This window comes from Heliconius melpomene, chromosome 20, assembly GCF_056956725.1.
Source record: "Heliconius melpomene rosina isolate 202511_hmr_F chromosome 20, ASM5695672v1, whole genome shotgun sequence".
Lineage (NCBI taxonomy): Eukaryota > Metazoa > Arthropoda > Insecta > Lepidoptera > Nymphalidae > Heliconius > Heliconius melpomene.
In genome coordinates this window covers 5,098,123-5,125,330 of record NC_140408.1, presented here as the reverse complement: position 1 = coordinate 5,125,330, position 27,208 = coordinate 5,098,123, and the positions used below count along the sequence as shown (strand labels likewise).

General features: G+C 35.2%; 1 protein-coding gene across 3 annotated transcripts in view; it reads left to right on the top strand.

The window, feature by feature from the left end:
- The window catches only part of Eip75B (Ecdysone-induced protein 75B), a 77,089-nt gene that overhangs the window by 20,585 nt on the left and 29,296 nt on the right, over positions 1-27,208 (top strand). The window contains exon 1 of one of the 3 annotated variants that reach the window (XM_085204716.1): positions 16,848-17,023. The exons of 1 other annotated variant lie outside the window; for it this stretch is intronic. In XM_085204716.1, coding sequence (XP_085060842.1) covers positions 16,900-17,023 — 124 coding nt within the window. In that variant the 5' untranslated portion in view covers positions 16,848-16,899. Of the gene's footprint in view, positions 1-16,847; positions 17,024-22,399; positions 22,473-27,208 lie in introns of those variants that run through there. One more of the 3 variants, XM_085204718.1, reaches the window with a different exon arrangement.

Below are 27,208 nucleotides of genomic sequence, written 5' to 3'. Positions count from 1 at the left end.
GAGAGCAGAGGCTCGTCATTACGCCGTTCGCCGTCTCTATCGCACCGTCCGATAACGTTGAGGTTAGACAAGGACAGATAACGAGTCGCTCTGTGTTCGCGACTGTTTGTAGGTCAGTCGTGTATTTGTTCCGGACGATAGTCGGAAAGTCGACTGGAGGTTACAGTCCATACTGCATATGTATATGGTTATTTATGTTTCTTATTATCGTTATATATGTGGTCTGAGATGCTATTACGTCTCGGTGAACGTAGATTTAACAATTATTTATTAAAAGATGTAACATATTTATTTATATGTAAATGACAAAGTGTAAAGTGATTTTTTTATTATATATTATTACATTTTAATGTATATAGATATGTTAGCAACTGTTTTTATTTTATTATACGGAATTCTATTGTCATTCTAAAGTTATTTAGGCTTTCACAAAAAATATATAAGATTAAAAATGTAGGTATTTTTCATGAAAATTTACATTAATAAAATTACGAGAAGTTTTAAGTAAATTTAGATCTAAAAATATTCGTTTCTTAGACGTTTTGTACGACTACATTAATTGGATAAGTCTTAATACAACAAAATAAATTTCACGCTTTTTCCCACACATTTTTACACTCCATATTTCAGTGCCCCGAATTATTTATGACTTGTAATACATATGTAAAAAACTATTACACAATATTATTAAAATATTTCTCTAGCTCTTCAAGTTTACATGAAAGCGTGATCTGGTGGAATTTTCGCGAAATTATTTGCCCCAATACTTTGAGATTTTGAAGCCTCTTTGTTCAGGAAAAGTCCGCAAGATGGCGTTGTGTTCACCAAAGCCTTTGAATTAAGGTTGTGTCCTTACGAACCAGATGGAGCTACTATGTAACAAGTTTTAAAAATGTTCAAAATTTCTAATAACAATATTAAAATAATATTTTGTATTTTTTGTTTATATTAAGTGTAATTATATTTTTTATTAAATTATAATTCATTATTGATTTTATTTATTTTTAAATTACAACTGTCTGGATGTACTATACATTTTTTTAATTTTTCGTAATTGTTGTTATATGTATGGTATAATCTAACAATTTTATATATTATAAGCCTGAATTAATATTAATCTTTATTAAAATTATTTTAAGTAATACAATGATTTAATGAGTAATCTATTTATTTCCGACAACCGATGGGGAAGAAAGGTCCTCGAATGGCGACCACGTCTCGGCAAAAGGAGTACAGGCCGCCCTCCAACCAGGTGGACCGACGACCTTAAGAAGACAGCGGGAACCCGCTGGATTCAAAGGGCGCTGGACCGGACGGAGTGGCGAGCATTGGGGGAGGCCTATGTCCAGCAGTGGACCTTAAAAGGCTGATGGATCTATTTTTTTCGCAAATTTTGTTAACTAGACGTAAATAAGGCCCTAAGTAAATAAGGAAGGACAATTAATTGATTTTATTGGAATGATTTGATGAAAAATTATTACTTAACTAAAATTTACAATACTTTTTTACTAGAACATAAAACTACATGAATATTACAACGGCATTTATTTTTATTTACTTTAAGAACATTATAGTAATATTTAAGTATAATTCGTATTCAATATAACTTGCAAAACATAGTATTCCGTAGTACTCACCGCCGCACTGATGACGCACGCACGCCGCCAGCGGTCGTCGCTCCCTTTACAGAAAAATGACGTTCTTGACTCAGTTTATTTATTGCATATTTACCCGCGTTTACGTCATTGTTATTTATGTTCGCCTACATCTTTTTATAACTATATATTTTTTAAATCACATATTAGATTTTATTTTTATGTCACCGCCATAACAATTATGTTCGTTGGTCAACACTAATCTGATATAATTCTACTCTTGATATAATTGATGCTACCGAGGTGAGGTTGATATATGGCTAAATGACCGTGATAAGTGTGAGTTCAAAACCTACTTGTAGGAAAAATTATATTTATAATATACGATAAGTTTAATATCGCCACTCATTACTAAAATAAAGGATTTCATGATAAGTATATCCTGCAAATTGCCCAAAGTACCTTAAGATTATGAGTATACTTTATTTTTACTTGCATAATAATGTGTGAAAAATTAAGCATCGTAAATTAAACTTTGGACAGGAAAAATAACTATATATGCTATTTATCAAAAGAATTCAAAAACTCACGCAATGCAATTATTGTATATCAGTAACAGATTTAAACAGGTAATATTCCCTTAAAAGATTAAATTATATTTAATATTCTTTTACGTGGCCATATTATAAAATAAATGTATATACATTTTTAGGTTTAGAAATAATTCGACGTAAATTTGAAAAATGTGTAAATTAATTTTAGTAGCGCTACTTGATCACAGATGGCGCCGCATGTAGGAGCTTTTACTGATAAGCATGGATATATGATAAATATTTAACTTCAATACAACTCATTAAAAGCTCTATTTTATCGATCAATTAATATTATAATTAATAATATATTATATTTATTAATGTAACTTTTACATAAATTATTTTTGTGTAATATATGATATAGTTGTTTTAAATGGCTTATAATTATAACCATTTTCAATGTTAATGTTATTAATGTCAAACTTTTAATACTAAGTAAAAAACAAACTTAAGAAACAAAAACAATAACTTTAATGAGTGATAAATTAAGTAAATGCGAACCAGCTGTTAATTCAATACCTTGAAGCTTAATTAATATTAGCGGGCGAAGTGGTGAGAAGCAGTAATCTAAAAGACCTTCAGCACTATATCGATATGATAGTAATGTAATAAAATAAAACGGTATGTTGGAGAAGGGCGGGCGATATCGTAACTGTAGCTAACGATAGCGGAGTCGCGATGCAACCTTGCAGAGTTTGTTGCTCCGGCGAGGAGGGCCGCGCGGAGGAGGGCAGGGGGAGGGCAGAGGGGGGGAGGGCTCTAACCTCAAGTGACATGGTCTTGCGACGGCTGACATATCGCGATGCACTGTCTATACTGCCTATGCCTACTTCACTATTTTAAAATGACTAAACGATAAATATAAAATAATTTTAGGTCAACCTTTTACGTATATTTTATATGAACAAATTGTGTTAAACAGATAAACTTCAAGTTTAAATAATAAATAATTGTTTTCGAAAATAAAAAGCATGTTAATGCACATTCGAATCTATTATGTTCTACTTGTTTCTATATGGTATATAGTCTAGTCTATCTAATAAGCTTGTTGAACGAATGAAATCTTCAACAGATATTAGTCAACAAGTTTACCTCAAACGTTGGGCAAATGTGAAATCTATGCAGTGCAGTTACTTAAATTGCTTATAATATTTTGCTATCAATGTTATTCTACCATTCGACTTCTTAACTTCACTTTCAGACGCCCCGAGGCCGCACGGTTGCCTGGAAATAGGACGTATGATATTTCTTTGTTTTCATCAGAGTTAATTTCCACCGCCCCTCGGAGCTCGCTCGATCTCGTTGTTCATCCAATGACGTGACCTATTTACAAATACAATAGAATAGTTGTCACTAGTCGCCTTTCTCCATTCCACCACCATATACTGCCCTATTATCATCATTGAAATCTTAAAAATATTTTAAATTTTTCTATATTTCTATATTACTTCTTGTATTTATTACAACAATGTGCCGGGATTGTTCAGGATTTCTTTCATTCCGTGCGTAGCTACCATTAGTGGGGTGATTATTGCGAAGGTCGTGTCGCAGCTGGATCACAACCAGCGTCACCAGTCCAGCTCCTCGCTGATATCAACGTACAGAGTGACGATACACAGCGGTCACGATATTTTAAAACTCCATCTAGCACGCTAGAGATAAAGCTTATTTCTGAATAATGGTCGCGTCGGTCGGTGGCCTTACCTCATTAGAGTTCATGCACCCGCGCGAAACTGGGGCACGTACCTCGTGCGCCCCCCTCCACCTGCGCTCGCCGCCCCCTCGCCGTCCCGTTACCTACCACTAGCTTTCATTGAAATGTTACTATTACTCGAATTTGTAATTTCATATCTACTACGCTATTAAACTATACGAGCATATCGTAATTCCGAATTAGTTGACTTATTGGGCCAATTACGTAGTTGTCCGAGTCGAGATCGCTCTTTGTTTGTGTTAACTCGAGCACCGATGCTGTTGATAAGTTATCGGACGAATTGTATGTGGCAGTCATTATTTCTTTTGGTAAACGATAGAAGCTATGCTATTGGACCTACAACAAAAGCATACCATGAAAATTATTTTATAACAGTTGTACCAAAAGAAAGTAAAACAGCCGTCAAATTAATAATTTTATTTTTCAAAAAAAATGGGAGAACAACAAGAGAAATGCCACGAATACGAGTCCACTGAACCAGTATTGCGCGATCCGGTGGTTGCGCAAGCGCACGAGAAAGTGCGAGTAAAAGTTGACGCAACCAGCGTCACCACCGCCACCGCCACCACGTCACGCGCACATGCGCCTCGTGGTACACACGTAGAGTACACCGCTCACGCATTGACGACACCCGATTAAAATTGAAGGAGTTATACAATCTTTCTTATAATAATGAATGTTTCTCCAATTCTTATTATCGATTATATGAGAAATGAAGGCATCACATTTCTCGATTCATTTAGACCGAACAATAATTTTATGAACTTGTTTTTCTTATTATTATAATGGCGATGAAGTAAGCTGTATGTTATTCACTAAAATAACCGCAAACAAATACAAACAGGCTTAGTTGTAATGTAACATATTAGTCATATATGTATGTTAGTCATCTTGCATAAAAATATCACGCTTGGCCGGATTAAGAAGTTATCAGCAGTGGCTGAAGTCATCAGGTACCTATCTCCAAGGTGTTACCTCGATGTTGTTTACTAACCTTCCCACCACGATATGGTCTGTATCGTCCGGTCCTCTAGTCCATTATCTGATACCGAATTATATTTTAAATTTGCTAATTTTGTTGAATATATTTTAAATATATGCACTTTGTTTTAGCTTTTAAACAACAAAGCTTTCTTTAAAAATTGACATAAAAGGCCTTATAAAATATATTACATATTTATATCACATTTCTCTGAATTATAAAATTATAACTAAATAATATAATTTAACTAAATTAAAAAACACCATAAGCATTTCAATATTCAAATAATTTTATAAATAAATTTAAAATATTCATACTGAACACTCGTTTACATTATGACCTGAATAACTGTATTGACGAAATGTATGTTTGTCGGTCATTTTATTTCATTTTTGGGTGAAAAGATACGTAATCTAATTTAGAAAAGTGTAAGATTTTAAAGTTAGTAATTTCCAAAGTTGAGGGTTGAGAGGGCGGCGGGCGAGAGGCGAGAGGCGAGAGGGAGCGGAGGTGCTCTGTGGCGACAGAAATAGGGCGCGGAGGACAGAGCAAGGCTGCCCCGGTTGCCGTTCGTCGACCCGCGCCCGTACCTACGAGAACGTATCTACGGACTACGGAGTACGGGCTGTTGTGCGTGTGTGCGTGCGCGCGTGTGTGCGTGTGTGTGTCGTGTCTATTGTTGACGATGCATCGGCTAATTAAAGCTGCGTCGACTAACTATGATTTTCTCAATTAATTAATAATATATGTCTAACATAATAATAATACCAATTCCACTTTCTCATTGTCGAACGATTCTCGAAATGTATTAATGTCATTTATTTTTAATCCGTAAATTCCCTGAAACAATCGCTTTTCCTGTTTGTAATTTTCACTATAAATGCCAATACGACATCTATCGCAGAATAGGTGCAACAAAAATACTGAAAATACTTAACCATAGCAGCGCAGTCGCCCCCCACGCCCCAACCTCTCCCCCGCGATAAGGGCACGAGTTCGTTGCCCCGATAGAGGCTGACCTCAAAAACGAGGACACTGCAAAATTAGGACGATGTCAACATAACGACTTTAGCGCCGTATTGCTTCACGCGATTTTACACTCTAACTCTTTATTATACGATGTATTTTAAAATGCAACACGTTGTTGGACTACATATATTTGATCAATTAGGCAAATACGCTGACTTCGACAGCAGTTAGCTAGGTTGAAGTATTTCACTCTAGGGTAATAATAGGGTTTGTTAAAAATATGCAATTTTATATGGAACGCATGTCGAAAATATTAAATACAAATAATAAATATAAAATATATAAATATTATATTAAAAATATTATATATTTAAATCCTAATATTTTTTTATTATTTTGTTACAGGTAAGACGAATTTATTCCAGTACCATTAAGTTTCAGAACACGAAGACAAACCTCCCGTACGTACGGTATGACAATAACTTTCTCATATTGTATATTCTTGCTAAAATTTAGAGACATGTAAAATAAATAAAAAAAAATTAGAGACACGTCTCTTGCTGAAATCATACTTGCTCTCTATGAAACTAATCTCACGGCCTCATTACCTGAAAAGTTGAGGTTATTGAATTCCTTGAAACGCTTATTAAGGAGTAATATAATGAACTATACATACATACAATCTACAGTTTTTAATTTTCAATTTTTTTTTACGTTACAATGAGGCTGAAAAAGAAAAGAGAGCTTTTTTAATTGAATAGTTTTTTAAATCTACAATCTCTCAATCTGTAAGTAATACAAATATTTTTTGAAAACAATGTATATTGCCAAATTATCAGTAAGTTGAAATGCAATTTGATAGAATAGTTACTACTGCTGCTAGTATAGATAACACTCTCCTGATGTAGATCACGTCACAATCTGTGATAGTGTTTTTTGTTTATTTTTATTTTGAAAGAACATAATCACTTTATTAATAATTAATTAATAATTTATTTAATTATTTAATAATTTCGAGGCCGTCCTTGGCGCAGCGGCACAAGGGTGTGACTGTAACGCGACGGTTGTGGGTTCGATCTCCACTCGAGGAAGTGGAATATTAATTTACGTTTATATTTCCATTTCTTCGCTCTGGTGTCGAAGCAAGCGCGACGTTGAGTTCTGCCAATCAATAATGCCTCCAGAGTTCGGCATAAAATGGGGAACGGAGTGTGTTAACACTAGGTTCCCTCTGCCTACCCTGCTGCTTTAATTTTATTTATTTTATCATTTCTCGTACATTTAAACACACACTAAACTAATATTAACTTTACAATATACGTTTTGAAGAAACTATTTAGACAAAAACAAGATTTCATAAAAGTAAAATTCGTAACGAACTCTATAAATAGGTCCCCGCCGATCACGTGGCATCCCGATTATCATTAGACACGTGAAAGGAAACGAGGTTGTGGGGATTATTCTGAAACGTTATACAGTATGTCCGATAACGAATGCAGTGGAAATGTGAATGCATCGCCGGACTAAATATAGCGCGGTCGTTGCACTGCATCTGGGTCGCTCCCTGTCGCTCCCCGGCGCTCCCCGTACCACCCTTGTGTGTATCCAGCTGACAGAATATAATTTCTGCAAATTGTTCTGGATATTTCTATACGAACAATATACAATCTGCAGCCAGATCAAAATTAATTGAAAGTTCGAGAAGAAAATTTATTGGGATGTGTTTTTTTTTAATAAATGTTGGAATATAGTTTAGCTTATAATTTGAATTAAAACTATTACTTTATTATCTTATCAACTATCAACTATGGAAGTTGAAGTAATTTACTTTTTATTTTAATTTTTTTTTCATTCATAAATATAGGCATACTAGGTACTTTTTTGCGTATATTTCAAGATTTAAAAAAATATTTTAAATTTTTTATTTGGAAAATTGCTTAAGAGCATACGTGACAAGCAATTAATATTAAGTTATATATGTATCATTAAATCACCACTTTATAAATTGCACACAACTTATTTGGATTGTTTCCAAAGACAACTTTTTACTTTATATCGCCTTTCAGACAAATTAAAATATTCGCTTTAAGACTTGGCTCCGACAAACAAACTTATTAACATTAAAGCTTATTGTAGCTAAGAATGTATTAAAAGTTCAGCAATTCAATTTAAAGTTTCCTCTCGGAACTGTTATTGCGATGATCACCTCAGGCTCGGGTGTATAGAATCTAGTCAACAGTTTTGGACGATGGTGTATTTTTCCTCTTGGTAGAGGTTAGGTTGCGGGAGGCGAGGGGAGGTGAGAGGAGGTGCAGGGAGGTGCGGAGCGGCGCGGTGCGGGCGGGTGTTGCAAGTGGGGTGCATGGCCGGCCGTCGGCACCGCGCGACCCTGACTGACTTATCTTGCGAACGTGAGCCGCGCGCAAATTCGCATTCTAATGCTGGCGAATTTTACAACCCGCGGCGTGTTTGCGGCTCCATTGCTATGCACTATTATGTGTCAAATTTATTATTTCTTTACGAGCTTTTACATTGAACTTTGACTTTTGTTTTGTTACAATTTTCCTGTTGTTGGAATTGGAATACATAATAATAATATATACAGAATAAATAAATAATAAAACTTTTTTAAATTATACAGTAGAACTGTGTATATAAAATGCCTATACGATTAAGAAAAAACGTGATATGTGTCCAAGATGAAGCTTTCTTAATATAGGACGTAGAGACCAAGAGTTTCATTAAAAAAAATCCTTATCAACAAAATTACTCGTATATTTGTATTCACAAAAAATATATTAAGATACACATATTAGCCATGTAGACTAATTATACAATATACTTAAACAAATTAAATTACACCTCGCCAAAGCTTCGGAAATAAATCAAAAGAGATATTTTTGAGTAAATAATGCTAAATAAAATATTAAATGTACCATTTATTCTTATTTTTAGATTAATTGAGGTTATCCTTAAAGTTGTTGTTACAACACATACTATGTTTTGTTAAGAATATAAAAAATCAGAATTGATGTATGTTGTTTTTTAGATCATTAGTGCCAAGGTATGATTTTTTATGTACCTACCTAAATATAAAAACTGTGACGTCAAATTGCCGCCTTTACATATATTAAAATTTCTTATTTTAGTAATGTTTTTTTAGATTAAAGCATATTATTAGACAGAATACAATATTTATATCTAAATATATATGTCGCCATTAAGACTAAAATAAGTTCGTGCGTTGCCATTTAAAATGGTTATATTTCACCTTGACGTAATGAGTTACAGGTAGCCTTTAGGTATAGTAAGAGGTGAGTCTAGGATCTTAAAAGCAGAGAGGCAGGGAGCGGCCGCGGCCGACTCGGACTTTGTAATACAATCGGCCTAGTCAGCGTTCGTTGCCCCGCGCCGCCGAGGCCGTTGCGGGGCGAGCGAGCCCGAATGCCAACGGAAATCGCGGATCGAACTGCTGGCGCTGAATTCGAATACGTTTGCACAATACACTCTGCATACTGCACACTGCACTTTTGATACTGCACACTGCAGCTTGCTTTCTAAAGAAATTGAAAGCTATTCTCTATGTTGTTTTTTACATAAATTATAGAATACAGCAAGGGCAAGCAAAGGGAATCTAGTGTTAAGATGTTGCCTTTCTGAAGGCAATAAAGGCAATGGAATTCTGAAGGCATGTTGAGTGGCGGAACCTAACACCGCGCTTTGCCTCAACACTAGAGCGAAGAAATTAAAACATTAAATATTTCATTTTCTCCAATGGGAATCGAATTCACAATCAGTGGAGTTTACAGTCACATGGTTGTTCCCCTGTGCCGCGACTGCCTTATTGTAATTCTCCATGTCAACAATAAATATAGAAAAAAATATTGCATTCATTCTGCATTCACATAATGGAATATAAAACAGCACTAGAGCGACAAAAGACAAAGACTAATAAATATAATTTGTTGTAGGTAATACAACAGCGTTTTTACAATATCGTACTTTATGAAATTTTGTTTAGAATTATATATATAGAGCCGATTTAAAAATGATTATAATAAAATTATTTAAAAGAATGTCCTCGAAAAACAAAACAATAAATTATACCGACTTCTAATAAGTACGACAAGGAGTTCACTCTTATCGTTATAGCAGTTATTATGCAAAATAAATTTGAACTCAAAACAACATTTTAAAAATTACGTAATGGCAGTAAGAAATCAAGCAGTCTCTTGACACTTTAACCCAGTACGGATTCCGGAGACGCTAGTGCGACGCACCCAATTCGCGTTCATTAGTATGGAGACAGTCTCGCCACTTTCACTCTCACCGAGCAATAACAAGTGTTACGCAAGACGCCGCTCGACAACTCTCTACTGGCTTGGCTGCTATCTCCACGAGCGGGTTAGCCCCACCAGCCTGGTACTCGTTGGTGGCGAGGCAGCGAGGCTCGAACGAGATGAGAGCATAACTCTCGCAAGAATGCTGCAACATCTCCGCGAAACGACGTAAGACGCATCCTCGTACCTAATGACGAACGCAGAAACGAAAGTGTAATGTTTCGATTTGTTCATAGTGGGTCAGCAGAGTAGGCCAGCTCCAACGGGGGTCGACGCCCGCGCAGCCTCGCCAGGTGAAAGTGGCCCTCCTCGTCCCCGCGCTCCCTCCGCTCCCTCCGCCTCCCCCGCTCCAATGGCGGTAAAGCGCGTCGGCGACTTAGCAGCGCACGCGCTTGTTTTTTGCAACTTGGCCATGGTGCCTATTACGAACTGCGAAACACTGCCCCGGCTGCAAATATGTAAAGATATGACCTTTATTGTAAAACCATATGACATCATACTGTTATTGCAACTAAACTATTTGTAGATATTTCCGTCTTATTTTAAAATTATTACGACGTGGCGAAGTTGGTTAAGTAAATTTTGACACAAAAATTCAATTTTTAAATTATTTTAGTTCGTAAATATAGTGAGATTTCTATATACATTGTACTTATGTATTAATAAAAAATCTTTCTATTATTATAATAGTTTTAGTTATTTACATTCATCACATATTTAATAATGCAACTTTATGGCACCTACTTATACTTAATGTTATGATAAAAACAGTATCTTACAAGATTTGAATGGGATTTGAATAAAAAAGCTTCGCACTCACAAAGCTCGCACAGCTATAATAAAATGTTTAAGATTACAATTGACAATCTGAGACCAGTCATGGCGAACAGGCACAAGTAAGTGACTGTAAACGTAACAGGTTGTGAGTTCGATTCTCAACAGAGGAAAAAAAAAAAAATATTTTCATTTTATTCGCGGCGTTGATTTACAATAAACAAATCATCAACAAACAATGCCTTCAGAAAACTGACGACGGAAAAAGGGAAACAAATGTGCCTTAATGGGAACATATTAACATTAGGTTCATGTTCGTGCCTATCTCGTTATATGCGGGATAGAGCGTGAAATAAAAAAAAAAGACTAGAATTAATTAAACAAAACCAACATACCCTACGTGCAGCACTTTATATAACTATCAGACAGTAGTTTCTAGTGATTGAATAGACTCATCTTACGTAAACTTACATACGAGTACGTAATAAGTGTTACTTACATAATATTTGTTCCAGTGTTTGATCTATTAACTATGAATGCTTGCTAGCTTTAAAAACGATTAGAATACAATATGTACATTGTCAGACTTGAATTAATTATAATATGACTGTAATTATAATGAGTTTGAAATTCGCCAAGAAAAGCAACGCGCTTGGCTTGTATTTAGAACCAAATAAATAAAAATAAATGAGCTGCACGCTGCTTCAGCAGGGTAGGCTGAGGGAACCTAGTATTAAGTCACTGCGTCACCCACTTTCCGCCGAATCTAGAACAAACTTGCTATTTCAATGACATCATTACGTACTCTACGCAAGATAATTCTAGAAAACAAGTGTCTAAACAGAAAAATGAGTGCCTTGTTCTATATGAGATTATGATATTTATTAGTTAGTGAGTTAGATGGGTGAACGTTTGATAGCGAGTCGAGGTTAACCGCGGGCCCGTGTGGAGCGAGCGGTTGCGACAGATCAAACAAAGAAAGCGGCAACCGCTCGGCCTTGGGGAGTTCGTCGACCGACTTTTGCGCGTCGCAAGGTTTCGCCAATCGGACTTCTCGCGGCTCCAGGATATTGCCAATTTTATTCAACGATCTCAAGGCTGCTCTGTCCGGGGCAAGCCTCTTACTTTTACTCGTGTTTTTGGCCAGGGGAAATTCTTTTCCGTGGTTTACTATTGTTTTCAAGGCAACCTTATGCCTAAATAAATACATAGATAAGTTGACAGTTAGATAAAAATATACACGTAAACAATTGTTATATAAAAATATATATGTATAGAGATTTTTTTTGTCATTTTGATTATTTTTTTTAATTTACTACGAATATTTATTAGATTTCGCTAATGCTACATTTGTATTTAATCTAGTTAACTTCAAAGGTTTCTAATAAAATGATTGCAAAGAAACGTGACATTCTTTGTTTCCCAAACAAAAATTCTTTAAAATATGAACATCAACTGACAAACCTCCCAACCAAAAAATCCTCCATTATCGCGAACGAACTTCAATGTAGATTACAAATCGCTGACGTCAATGTCCAGTGCTCTTAATTTCATATTTTGATATAGTGAGTAATACATTTAACTCATTTGTCTACAAAATAATGAACCCAAGACCTAGATTCGTGGTTGCCTTCAATAAATAAAAATATTTTAAAATTAGAAGCTTATGAAACGTAGTTTTTTATTATTTTGAGACTAATATTACAAATAAACATAATTTATATATTTCTAACCTCGAATGGATTTTTATTTTTCAAGACTGACGATAAATATGACTCACAGTTAAATTAAAGGTAAATGAAATTAATATAATTTAACACCTATTTAAACAATATTTTTGAATGTCAAAGTTAATATGATATTGAAATTTATATTTTAAAGTCAATGAAATATCCCAGTCAATGTGTATTTAATATACATCATGAAAACTGAATATACTCGTAATACACTACAATTATTTTTACTATCGTGGTGCAGCGATACAGTATCTCACTGTAAACGACGGTTGTGGGTTCGATTCTCATCCTGAATTTTTTATTGTTTTGACGAGTTCAAAGAGAGTGAGAGTGAGTTCAGACGCTCGACGCACTATCTCCAAAATTGGGTGGAAAATGAGCAATGGAATCTAGAAATCTTAACAATATGTTCCCTAGGCTCTGCTTACTCTGCTATTTACGTACGGGGTAAAACTAATTAAAAAACGTAATTATATATTTATTATATATGTAATATGCAAAATTTCAAGGCTATTTATGCTCTAGATTCTTCAATTTTTACTATCAGCTAATTTGTTGCATTACTTTAAGAGAAAAAAATTATTACCTATATTTACTTTTGTTTCTTAATATTTTTATTGTATTATAAATAGAAATAACAGAAGATCATTCAAGTGAATTTGCATACATTTTAGTACACAGTTAGTTCACTGTTATATATAAATACTCACGCTTTATTCTTAATATGCTTAACGACTTGTCAAGTTGTGCAGAAAATATGAATAATCACTCAAGTAAAGTAATGTATGTATTTCAAATAAATAATTTTTATAAGTTCTTTTATCGAAAGCACAAATTTTTATCATAACGGAGCTAGTGTAAATCATTGAAATAGTACTATGACTTTTGTCTATATTATATACATGTTCTTTCGTTGTCTATATTTACACGTCAAAGTTACGTCAAAAGCTGTACAAAATCAATAAAATTTTACAACAAACATAATAATGCTTGTCCGACCCTGAGTCTAGACACAGTGTTAGGAATTATTGTTTATGATCTAACTTTATTTTTATATTTAATTTAGTGTCAAATTTCACTGGACGTAATCAACAAAAACAATTATTTAAATATTAAATAATAATTATTTAAGTATTATTTTTTATATATTCTGTATTTTATTATTTAAATGTAAAATGGCAGATAAATTATTTAATATTGATTAAATACTTGTACTATTTAAAATGTTATATTATGGTAATATGTATTGCTTTGATTGACTGACGTAGTAACAACATATCTAAATAGTTTGAATATAGTAATCCCTATGAAGGGTGGTATGATTTTAAATAATAATAAATTCATATATGTGATGACTTATTTAAAATATAAGTATTATTAATACAAATATTTCGGTAAACTAATAGAGTATATAAATTATACTCTCTGAGGGCTGAAGTCGAAATAGGTTTAATGTAATCATCGATCGACCTAGTTGTCCAAACTTCAAATAATTAAGAGTTGGTAATATCATCTTAGTTTGCTATTTCAATGTAATAAAATATTCCTAGTAAAAATATTATATTTTTAAGAATAACCAAAAATTATCATATATTTTTGAATTATCAATGTTTCTTTCTAATGTTAAGAAAAATATTGTGAAAATCTACGACAATGACTTTCTACTTTCATGAAAGCCATTTGCTAAGATCGACACAATATTTTAGACTGCTTATTTAGATGTTCAATAAACGTCACTCATGCTACGTTTACAATGCAATTAGAAAGCGAATTGTACAAGTATTAACGCAGCTCGTATACTATCAGAAGAAAGCGTAGAACGTAAGAAAGTTAGTACGCGGGGGGGAAGGAGAGGGGAGAGGTATGCGCGCACGCAGCACCAAAAGTGGTACACTCTCGATCTCAACTCGCGTCGGTGAGAGTTGCACGAAAATGAAAGTGGTGTGTCATTATTAGGTCCACTTTCCATGCTGAGGTCAAACACCTCAGACCCTGGTGCTCTAAGCAAGTTAATTAGGAGTCAGCGTATCACTTCGCGCCGCGCACATCACTTACACATGTGTGGTAATCGCGCAGGAGTTGCGTATTTCAATATAATATGTATTTATAATTCTTCATGGGAACAAAATTTGTTTTGTCATCTATATTTAAATTATGTTTATTTCTTAGTAATATCTACTAGCACAGTAACACAATTACAATTTCAATTTCTATCACAAAAAAGCGCGAAGGAAATACTACAACGAGTTAAAAAGTGTGCATATCAAAGAATACAAAGTAGGTGAAGCCCAGCAATATGGGACGAGGGTGCTGGGTGCTGGGTGACGGGTGAACGACCTCTCGTGACGTCAGCGCGACCTGATGCTGCCCGGAGCGAGCTTAACCCGAACTATGACCTGATCAATGGTACTAGCTTATATAACACCAACAAGAAATGTATACTCGCATATGGATATTATATACTGAAATGACAAATAACAAATATTTGTTATTATTTTTATATATAAAAATATTTAATTTGAATAAGTATTTTTACCTATGAGAAAACAAATGGCTTCACTTCATTGCAATGGAAGAAAGATTGTTTCTTTTTGGTAATATATATAAAATATTAAATACAATTTACATTGATAACATTGAAATTTACATTGATAACATTGAAATTGACTGTAAAATACCTTCACGAAGTAGACTACAGTAAGATATATAATAGAATATTTTTCTTATTGTTTTATATCTTTGTCTCATTTTGAGATAATTTAAAAGAAGAACTCATCGCCACTCTTTGCCTTGTTTGAGTGGGAACTGAACCCACATCTTGTCACATTTACAGGTCCTCTGCGCCAGCACTGACCTTTTTGGAAATAATTAAATTAAAAATAAATTAAAATAATTAAATATTTAAATTATGTGTCTCGATAATTTTTTTTTTTAACACTACGTTCCCTCTGCGCACCATGCTCTGCGGGAAAAGGCGTGAAACTGCTTCTTTACCGTGCAATTAAGGGAAACTGACATCACTATAATGCAATTTGGATTTAATTATTATAACTCGAACCATAAAGGAACATTCATATGCTCCTTAAATTAAAAGTCCTGCTGCTGTACAGGATTAGTCAATGAAATATGCACCTATATGTGTACTTAATAATTTTCTAACACAAAATTTTACGAATATATACTCTTCAATTTGGCGTTGCTTCTCATAGAATAATCAATGGTCATAAAAATGTGATGTTTACGGCAACCCGCGATCTCTTAGCGGTAAATTAGTCACCTTGGCCTATAAACTCGTCTTCGTTCACCAGCCGATTCGCCAATTCTAGATTTAGGTTTTCAGATCAGTGGGTTGAGCTGGACGTTTCCAATTCGACAGGCTATGAGTTCAAGTAGCATATAATTCTGTCGAATTGAATGTTTATACAATATAGTAGATTAAATGAAGGCGAGGCGCGCTCGGTTTCGTTTCGTTTGAAATGTCTTTGCTTACATTTTCTTTCTCATTGTATACTGTCTCTTATCGTTCTCGGTGAAAATTATTGACTATTATTTATAATAGCTCTTAGTCATTGTTTTTAGATATTTATATTATGTTAAGAGTGAAAGTTCACATTTCTCGCATAAAGTGTTAGTGTCAAGACACTTCGTTCCCCAATTTTTGCTTAACTCCGTAACATGAGTTGAGAGAAGAAACTGAGTGCGCGAGTTGAGCTTTGTTCTATGTAACCATTAAAATATAAAAATAATATAAATATAGCAACAATTGAAATATGGAATTAAGGACAAAAAAAATCGATGGTCGAGTGAGTATCTATCGTAAGCGTAAACTCGCAATATTTTTATCGTTCTTTTAAAACACTACGCTAAAAAGTGTTTTTGTAATGTTTTTTTTCAAAATAAAAAAAAATAAATATGCGTTTTTTAAACATGTATGTAATCGAAAACTACCCTTGTTAGTAGTTCCAAACAGCAATAAAAGGTACTTCTAGTTTTCATTTTCGATACCTTACCTAAGGACCCCGGTGTAACACCTAGTCCTGATAAGACAAGTCCCTTTAACTCGGGCTCCCGAGCCCGTAGGGGCGGGCGGCGCGTAGAGCGTCTACGCGCGCCCCTGCGGCGAGCGGCGGCGTAGCGCGGCGCGCCATTCGCGCTGACACCGCCGCCGGTCGCACGCGCCCCTCTCGCGACGGCTCATGCGTCTCCCGCCAGACATGACTGTGACCGAGTGCCGCCGTCCCCTGGACCCTGCCGGGGACCAGCGCCGCCAGACCCACCAGACCACGGACACCGACGTGCTCCTAGGCAGAGTTCTAGCAGGTGAGCCCCGCGATCAGCTGTCGGCCGATCAACCGTCACGCTGCCATTGTTTACCCTAGAAGCCTATGTTTACTTCGTGTGTATAGTTTTTGTTAAATATTTTATTGATGCATCTTAACAATATTACTTCAAATGCTGCACTGTCAATATTCGTTTACTCTGAATTTCTTCATCAGCATTGTTAATGACTTACACTATTATTAATAATTTGTAAATAACATCAAGAAAAAAAAATATGTAAAACATTGAAGTTACCTTACGTAATTGATATATTTCTAAAAATGATAGACGTGATAATGTCCTTTTCACTTTCCTGCGAGTCGTAGAGCGGGTGCGCGGGGGGCGACGGGGACGCGTGCGGGGCGGCGGGGCACGCGACGGGGGACGGGCGCGCTGCAGGCCGCAAATCTAGGTCAAGCGGAGTTCATTGCCCCGGCCTTCCCGGCTATATTTGACGACGCTCGCTAATCGCCGCCGCTTGTAGCTTACTGCTCGATCGTTATTGTTTTACTGATTAATTCAATAATTATAATTCAAAGTTTATATATTATGTTGACAATTTTAAAAACTATTCCATAATTTTTTATTCTATTAGCAAATCTTATATAAGATGAATAATCTGATTTGTCAATAGATGTGTATTACATTATGAACAAAGAGCTCTCCGCCCGCCGTCACCATGGTCGATCGTATTTCGCAAGTGTGGCCCATCGCTGAATGCCATTTTATTTTGGAGGCCGCGCACACTCGGAGGGCCTGCGGTCAACGGCCCCGCGCGCTATCTAGGTCGCCTCGGAATAACCTAGCGCCGATACTCTAATAATAATCTAAGCCGAACCTTGGGACCTACAGTTGTCCTACTCTAACGCGCTAAGCGCCGTTTACATAAATAGCGACAACGTTCATTTTGCAATACCCGTCTTAGACTAACTAGGTTTCACTGTCTCTTTCTCTCTTGAAAGCGAAGTTTGCTCGAGTAACTAGTTGAATGAGACACTAAAAACTAAGTCTAATTTATCTAAAAATAACGTAATTGCATATAACTTTTGATTGAACATATTTCCTATATAATTTCGCATATCAATATAATATCAATTAAAAAAAGTCGCTACTTTCTTAAAACGACATCTTTATTGCTTTAAAGCACGAAAGTGTAAATAAGCGTAAATAAATAATAAAAATATGTAAAAATATTTTTAAATTACCACAACTGACATGGTGAGCTATAAATATGAAATGTACGGTGTAGACTGTGGACATATCGTACAGCGTACAGGCGTACAGGCGTACAGGCGGCACAGGCGGCCGCGAGAGCGGAGCGGCGAGCGAGCGGGCGGGCCTATTGCGATCAAGGCCTCCAGTTCGTTCACCCGCCGCAATTAGGTCACGCTCGTCGCCCTGCCCCGCGCTCCCCCGCGCTCCCCCCACACAAATAACTGTTCAAAACTCATACTAAATCCGTCCCTGTAGTGTCACAATAAGCTAAGCTTGCATAATTACCTTAATCGCCTTGTTGCGTTTAACGCCGCCACAATCGGTGACCTCGAACTCTGAAAACCTAGTGATGGTTGTTTTTATTTTATTTGATTCGTAAACTACAATATTTAACAATTGTATATTTAAATGTTATATCTTCTTTATTTGAATAAATTATTGTTTATATAATTATATTATTACTTAAATTTTCTATATTTAGATGTTAAATATAATCAATATTGTCCAATAATTCAATACAAATGGTTCAGGTAATACAAGAATTGCATCTATCCATTAAATAGCTAAAATGATATCTTATTTAGCGAAAATAAATGAAGAAACCATTAAAATTTACAACATGAAGAAACAAGAAAATAGTTTATAAAATTAATAAGTAATATGAAGTAAATAATTTTAACTCAATTTTAAATATATTACATATCATAAAACTTTTCTTAAGAACTTAAAAGCTGCACTTAAATCGTACGAGGCGTGATTGTTATGGACTCGGTTGTTAAGTAATTGCAACTTTAATTAACTTAACCCGGTCAATGATTGAACCACGTTCTTTTCTTATTCAATTTCATATAAGTACATACAGATTGGGGCAATATCTTCTTCAATATCCTATTTAACTTTAGTAAAAATATTATACTTGTAGCATTCAAGCACTTTTTTCTTAAATGCCGTATTATTATTTACTTTCAATATTTATTATCTACTAAAAGTAATATATAAGATAGGACAGTTTTTATTTATCAATCGGCTAAAATAAAACAAACACTTATATATTAAGGGACATTTATCAAGATAATTATAATATTGAAATGTGTAAATATTTAAATTTCAGCAGTTTCTGAGATTAGCGTGCACTATTGCAACAAACAAACATATAAGTAGATTGATCTATTTTTTAAAAGTTTTCGTTATGGATTTCATAATTCTATGTCCAGACAACGCTCAGTTACAATTTTGCTATTGATAAATTTTTACAAATAGTATAAAACAATTTAATAAACACATTTCATAACTCTTAAAGTAATGTTTGAACGTGGTGACAAAATAGGGGGTTGAATAATACGTGAACGCGGGTGGAGGTACGGGAGGTGGGAGAAGGGGGGCGAGGCTGCAGGTCGACGCCCGCGCCGCCCTGACCCCAATTCAATGCGCTCGCGTCATCGCGGACCTCTCGTCCAGGCACACTGAGCGGAAAAAACCCATTGCTTGTTACAACATAACCACTTCATGAAAATATTGCAGATTTTAATATTTCATGTTTTTTTTATTAGTTTGATATACAGTATGTGACTGTACGGGCGACGATTGTGGGTTCCATCCCAGTAGGGGAATGAATTATTGTTTATTAATAATGTCATTTCTTCCCTTTGGTAACAAGGGAAAACGCGGCGTTAATTTCCGCCACACATCACGCAATTTCTAAAAAAATGGGCGGGAAGTGAGGAACGGAATGTCTCAAAACATTTCCTCTGCCTTCCCTGTTATATGCGGGATACAGCGTGAACTGAAAAAACATATATACTGCAATGTCTTTTTCTTGAAAAATTTAAAGTATCTTGACAATTATCTAAAAGACATATTTTATTTAATAGTACGTTAAATACTAAAAATAAATAATAATATTGTGTCTCAACTGTCCTAAGTGTGTTAGTAACTTTATATAGTGGTCTGATTTTTTATTCCCCATCTTGTTTTCCTCTTAACCCGTTGACCTGACCATGTTCTAAACAAAATTAGTGTTATGATGTTTGAGGCCAGAAACCACCAATTTGACTCCATAGCCCCATTTTTATATAGTTCAACTTAATAATATGTAAATATAAATGGAAATATGTTATAGGGAATGGAATGTTTTAACACTAGGTTGAAGGTGATTAATATATAAATAAATAGCCTTTTATTACATTGATTTAATAAAATAATTTCAGCAATAAATAATATTGGTTTTAATATCATTAACTTCAGTTAGTCATGCATGGGTATTTAAAATATAATTATACTGTTAAATTAAAATTGAATTCAAAGACATACTTATTATTTTCATAGTGAAGGCAGGACTTGAATGACAGCCAGTAGTGAGTTCAAATGTCTTAAAAGAAATATTTATATTATATGTATTTGCTTACATTTTTCGCGATCAACGAAAAAGCGCCTATCACCTGGATTGGATGTACATATCAGTAGGTTTTTTAGCATCACTATGCATTTTGCATGTAGTTAAGTGAGTGGTATTAGTAGGTCAAGTTAGGTAAGTTAGGCTTGTGTTAAAACACTCCGCTCTCCACTTTCCGCCGAATTCTGAAGGCGTTGCGTGTTAAGTGGCGGAACTTATCGCCGCGCTTTTGTCTCCTGCGCGACTCCTGGACTAGGACTTAATTCTAAAAATGTCTTAACTATTTTTTAAATTTAGTTATTTTATTATTTTACTTTTGCTATCTTAAAGGATTCGGGGACGGATAGCGACTACGCAGATGTTACGTTTACATTAAAGTTGATGATTGAGTCGTTTGACCCAGTTACGGCAGGCCGTGTCGGTGGTAGCGGGAATCTACGTGCTCTTTTCTGAGAGTAGGTTAGGGAGTGGGGTCATTGAACTCGGCAAATCCTTTCTCAGCTTTCCCTGTATATGTTAAATGTTTTGTTTTATTTCGTATTTTTTTGCTTTTAATGAATTAGGTCTAGTTATAAAAATTCTTATTTCTTAATATCTCTGTAATATATTATATGTTAATTTACAAAGTATTTGGCGTTCCTTTAATATCTATATCTTGATAATATTTATTTTAATTACTTTTAACAAATGTATAATTAAACAAAATATTTGTTAAATAATGCATAACAGGCACATAAAAGTGACGAGGCATAATAGTTATTCCAATAGCATAAATATTTAAAAATAATTTTATTCACTCTACATTCCATAAGTGCATAAATAAAATAAAAGATATAATAGCTCTATTATGAAAATTAAACCAATGAACCACTGTCGTATCAACGCCATCTGGTGCCGAGTAGAATCTTTACGAAATATTCAACAGATGGCGTTGGTTACCTATGTTCAATTTCAATAACGAGATTATATAAGTCCGCCCTACATACATCTTATGATTATACTAAGATATATATTAATTGTTATTTGTTATTTTTTATTTATATCTATATAACATAAGAACTGATAACAAATATTATTTTTTTCAATTAAATTAAAATGATGAACTATTTCCGAAATACCATTTTGATATTTTTGTTTATAAAATATCTATTTTTAGCACTTCGTCGGTGTGAAAATCGCAGGTGTTTGCACTAAATTTATAATGAAAATGGCAAAAGGCCTATTTGTTCTTTTGAGACCTAAAAATACCAGGGTAGGCAGGCTCGGGCCGTCAGCTCCTGGGGTGGAGGCAGCGGGTGAGGCGGTGTGACCGTGAACTCAGCCGACCCCTGCCGGCGTACTACGTTGTTCATATCTGTTCTTCGTGACAGACAAATTATTTTTTAATGATTTAGTCATTGTTATCTTTTTATATAACGTATGATGTATATGTCAATAATATACACAACCTCAATTATTTATTAATTGAATAACCAACACAATACATTCAAGACACTGCCATTAGAATATTGTACTACCAACATATTGCACTATATACTAGTATAATTTTTTATCAAAATCTAATTTGACTTCTAGAAGTAGCTAATTATAAATTAAGGCTGATGAGAAGGGGGGGGTAGGGGGTTGAATTGACGTCACGGACGCATGCGCGGCGGTCGCCCACGCGCTCGCATCGCGTCCTGCCACCGCTTTCGCGCCAAACTCTCCTCGGTTGCGCGCCGCGTGCCAGTCCTAACTCCTAAAAGATTCCGTAAATTCCGTAAAGTCAACAATCAACGTCAACCATGGAAATCACCCGTCAACCCGTTGAGAATGATATGTTGCCGCCGGACCGAGTAGCCGGTAAGAATTTTTTTTAAAAAGTAGTTAATTTTTATTTAATTTCTTGCCGGTTGTTCAACTTTGATCTTAATGTTCTATTGTATCATAAATCTCTTTCGTATATTTAATTAATAATTAGATTTAGATATTTTTTTAGTTTAATGTTATTCTAACTATTTCTAATAAAATAAGAGACCTCGTTTAGTATAAGCCACAGAAGTTACTTTTAGTTTGACTTTTCGTAAGCCTGTCAGGATCATTCGATAGTCATATTTTATTATGGGGAACAGAGTGTCTCAACACTATGCTCCCTCTGCCTACTCTGCTGTGTGCGGGATACAGCGAAGCTGATTTATATTTTATTGTTATATGATAACTAATTAACTTAAAATGTTGCTATTACAATTTCAATTATTTCTGGCGTTATTAAAAAAATACTTTAACGTGATTGATCGATTATGTCTTGGAGAATAGACATATATTAAGTTTACCGAAATTTATATTCTCAGAGTCTTATATCATATAAACAAATTAAATATTCACTTAATAATAATATTTGTCAGCAATGTCCCACTGAATTAAAATGCATTCGTATGAAGGATATAGACCGGAACCTGTTACCACTTCGCAGCCCTCGCGGTCGCCACGCACCATCGCCCATTCGCCTCGCAAGCATGCATATTGCATGGTGCACTCACATCCGTCCTACTTTCATGCATATCCTCTGGTCATATATGAAACGTATGGACGATATCGATTTATCGTACGTTGCTATAAATGATATCGTTAATACTGAGTGGATTTCAATTTTTTGTGTTGTTAATTCTGATATCACAGGAATTAATCCTTTTTTGATTAAGAACTATTTTATTATATTTTATGTATTGCGGCCAGTAAACGCAACTGGTTGTGGGTTCGATCCCCGCTCGGAGAATCTTAGATTTATACTTTCATTTCTTCGCTCTGGTGTCGAGTTAAGCGTGGCGTTTAGTTCCGCCAACCAACATGCAATGCCTCCAGAATTCGGTGGAAAGTGGGGAACGGAGTTCAGTTTCAGTTCAGTAAGGTAACATTAGGTTCCCTCTGCCTATCTTGCTGTGTGCGAATACAGCGTGAATGTGATTTTACTATCTGTTCTTGTACCTATGTCAGTGTAGCGTTTGATACAACTAAATTTCAAATGAACAGAGAATTTCATTTCAATTTAGGGCTGGAACTAAATATGTTCTAGACAATCCTAAAGTTTCCAGCAGCTCACGAGCGTTCCTCATGTCCTATCCTTCTCGGCCTACATCACGATGACAACGCAATGGTCTTTCAAGTGTAAATGTTCCTTAAACATAAAAGAAGGCATATTACACAGAACGGTTCCAATCTTCTCCAGCTCGAGGGCTCCTTTCAAGAAATTGTAAAGCGAGACTCAGCGTCGCCCTACACAGCTGCGGAGGAAAAAAAATAGGTGTGTGACTGAGTGTGCGTCTAGTGCGCGACTATGTACTTAGAGTGCATCGCTCCCGGGCGGGTGTCGTCGCACTGCATATAGGCCAGTGCACGCGGTCCCCGGGCCCCCTCCCGACCCGCCGCCCCTCGCACCGCGCACCGTGCACCCCCGCGCGGCCCCCGCGCTGCACCTCGCGATTTTCCATTTCCATCGTCCCGCTCGCTAATTTCAGTGCGCCGCGACGCGCGATGTCGTAATGCGGAGAAATTTCACAAACCTTTCTCTGAACGTGTCTGTTACCTTCCGCTTGAGGTATGAATACGTCTCCGGTGTACTTACTATACGAGTACACCAGGAAATAGGTACAAAGTAAACATGAATACTTTTGCTTGATGACATAGTATATATTTTTTTATTTTGGGAGCAACTTTAGCCATTAAGTATGCTATTTAATTGAATGAATATTTATAGATTCGTAACACTTCGTGGGCTTAAACAATTTTTTTTCATAAACATGAATACTTTTGCTTGATGACATAGTATATATTTTTTTATTTTGGGAGCAACTTTAGCCATTAAGTATGCTATTTAATTGAATGAATATTAATTGATTCCTAACACTTCGTTGGTTTAAGCATAGTTTTTTCAATACATGCTTGATGAAAGCCTAAATTTATTTTCATATTTACTAAATGTTTACTAAATATTCATAAATCTAGGGAATAATTCGTTCGCTTCGTCTCTCCACATTTCCCAGTATTAATGAACTATAGTTACTCTAGAAGCTTTACCCGCGACTCTACCTGCCCTAAATTTTTTATCTACTTTCATCATTAAGCAAAAATATCAATATTGCAATAAACAGAACGACCCAGTCTTTTTGTTCAGAAATTACGTTCAAATAACTAAACGACGGTAGCACGGATTCAAAACGTCGTATATGCGCAGCGCTCGCGGTGAGTTACGGCGTTATGCCGGCAAGTGCGCGGATGTAGTCACAAGTTCCCGCGGTCGTTGCCCGCTCGATGCGTGCACGACTCCCCTATATCGCCGTATCAGCTAATTCTCGCGTCCCACAGGCCACAGTCGCCACAGTCGCCACAGTCGCCACTTTTACCGACTGGCGTCCGCGATATTATACACTTTTATTTTTAATTATATGAATATACGATGTAGAAATAATACTTAGATTCTAACATTTCGATATTAAATAGATTGATATTTGGAGTTTTAATTTTTTTTTATAAATCAAATATGAATACGCGAGTAATAATAATGCAGAGCGAATGCGTGAACGCGGAAACGGTTAATGCCGTTAGGTAACTGTACAGGTCTAGTCTAGAACAATCCTGTACGGACCTGGCGATAGGATCGGACGACACGTCCTGAATTGATGAGCATTTTCGTTAACACACCAGTCACTATTAAAAACATCATAAAATTGGCCCTAATCTGTTAATCTTACAAACATGTTAGAAGCCAGTCGTGGCGAAGGGGGTGGCACATATGCGACAGATTGTGGGTTTGATTCCCACTCGAGGAATTAAAATATTTAAACTATTCATTTCTTCGCTCTAGTGTAGATGTAAAGCGCGACGTTAGAGCTCTGCGACTCAACAGGCAATGCTCCCAAAATTTGGCGGAAAATGCATATACTATCCACACGGTCCTCACGTGCCGCTTGAAGTTACAAAATAAATTGTTAAAAGAAAATTACACTCAATTTTAATATATGTACACGTTACAAAACATTGTAAAAATATCTTTTGTACCGTAAGTAAGTCAATTTACGAAAAAAAGACTCCAACAAGACAAATTGTGATTAGTGTTGAAATTCCAAAGGTAAAATTCCTTAAATTCTAAAGATAAAATTCCAAAAACATATTTCGAACTATTTCTAACTTTGGCATAGGTAAGGGTTATATGGAAACCAGGGTGTAAGGTGAATGACCGTGGTCGTCGCATTGTCGTGCGACCATCGCCACCAGCACAAGTGACACTTCACATACCCGTAGCTGCTGTCCGCTGCATGCAAATACGTCCTTATGACATCACTTACTTTCCATCCTATTGCCCAATCGATTATAAAACCATTTGAAATTAATTAAAAATGTTACCCAAACTTTTATTACCAGTAATAATTATAATCGAATATTATCAAATAAATTGTGATTATTTTCATATAATTTGTCTATGTTAAAAAAAAACAACAAAATGATATTTTTTATCTATGCTATTTTCGTACGCTGACGTAAACAACGTCCTTGGAGCAATACAATTGAATAAATATCGGATACGTTGGGTCACTCACCCTATTAACATGTATAATACCTAGTCATAGAGTTTAAAAGCACGCTACCCACATAACACAAGTCTAATATTGTTTAATATCGTATTATACAACAATAATAATTGTATACAAACGACTTCCAGTACCAGTATTATAGTAATAAGTGTAGGCAACTATAATTAATAGTATGCGGCATGCCTAGTGCCTAGTGCTAGCAAGAGCATTGCCCTTCCGTATAAACTTATCGTGATATGATCGAATTTAAAAATAAAAGTAATTAACTTGTATACTAATAGAAGTTCAGAAGTTCAGCAAACAGAATAATAGAATTGTCAATCCTATATTATTTTATAGATATCAACTTTAAACTAATATTCACATATATATTTTTAATAGAATAACCCGCCAAATGAAAGCCAAGTTCAATATTGAATAATATGTCGCTTTCGACTCAAAAGAATTGTAATTTTAATAATATCCCGAGTGAACACAATGCTGGGCACCTATATAATGATTTCGATATATATTGATTTCGATTGTTTTGTTGAAAAGTGTAGAGCGACGCTTTATTAAATATTGTACTTGGCTCTCTTTTGATTCTCAAAGAGTTCTAAAAAGTATCTCGAAATAGTTCCTGTAACATTACACAGTACACATGGGGCATTGCTTTCGTTAACGATATAGAGTTTATTTTAAGTAAGAAATAAGATTTTGTATTGGTTTTTTAACTTTTATTATCTATTTACTTGCCACTGGTCAATTCTATTCTTACTATCAATTAAAATGTAATTTGTATATAAATGAATGGTTTATTAATATAGTCTATAATGTTCTCGGTATTCCCTAAGAGGCCGAGTGAATAATATCTTCGCTTTACACGCTTTACAACTCTGACTCACTACCTCACATTTTGCGAATCAATTTGCACATTTCAATGTACGATTCCTAATCTATACCCACCCGCTACTTGTATCTTAGTCTTTTAGTAGTGACTGAACTCTCATCTATATATATAAAATCGAAAGG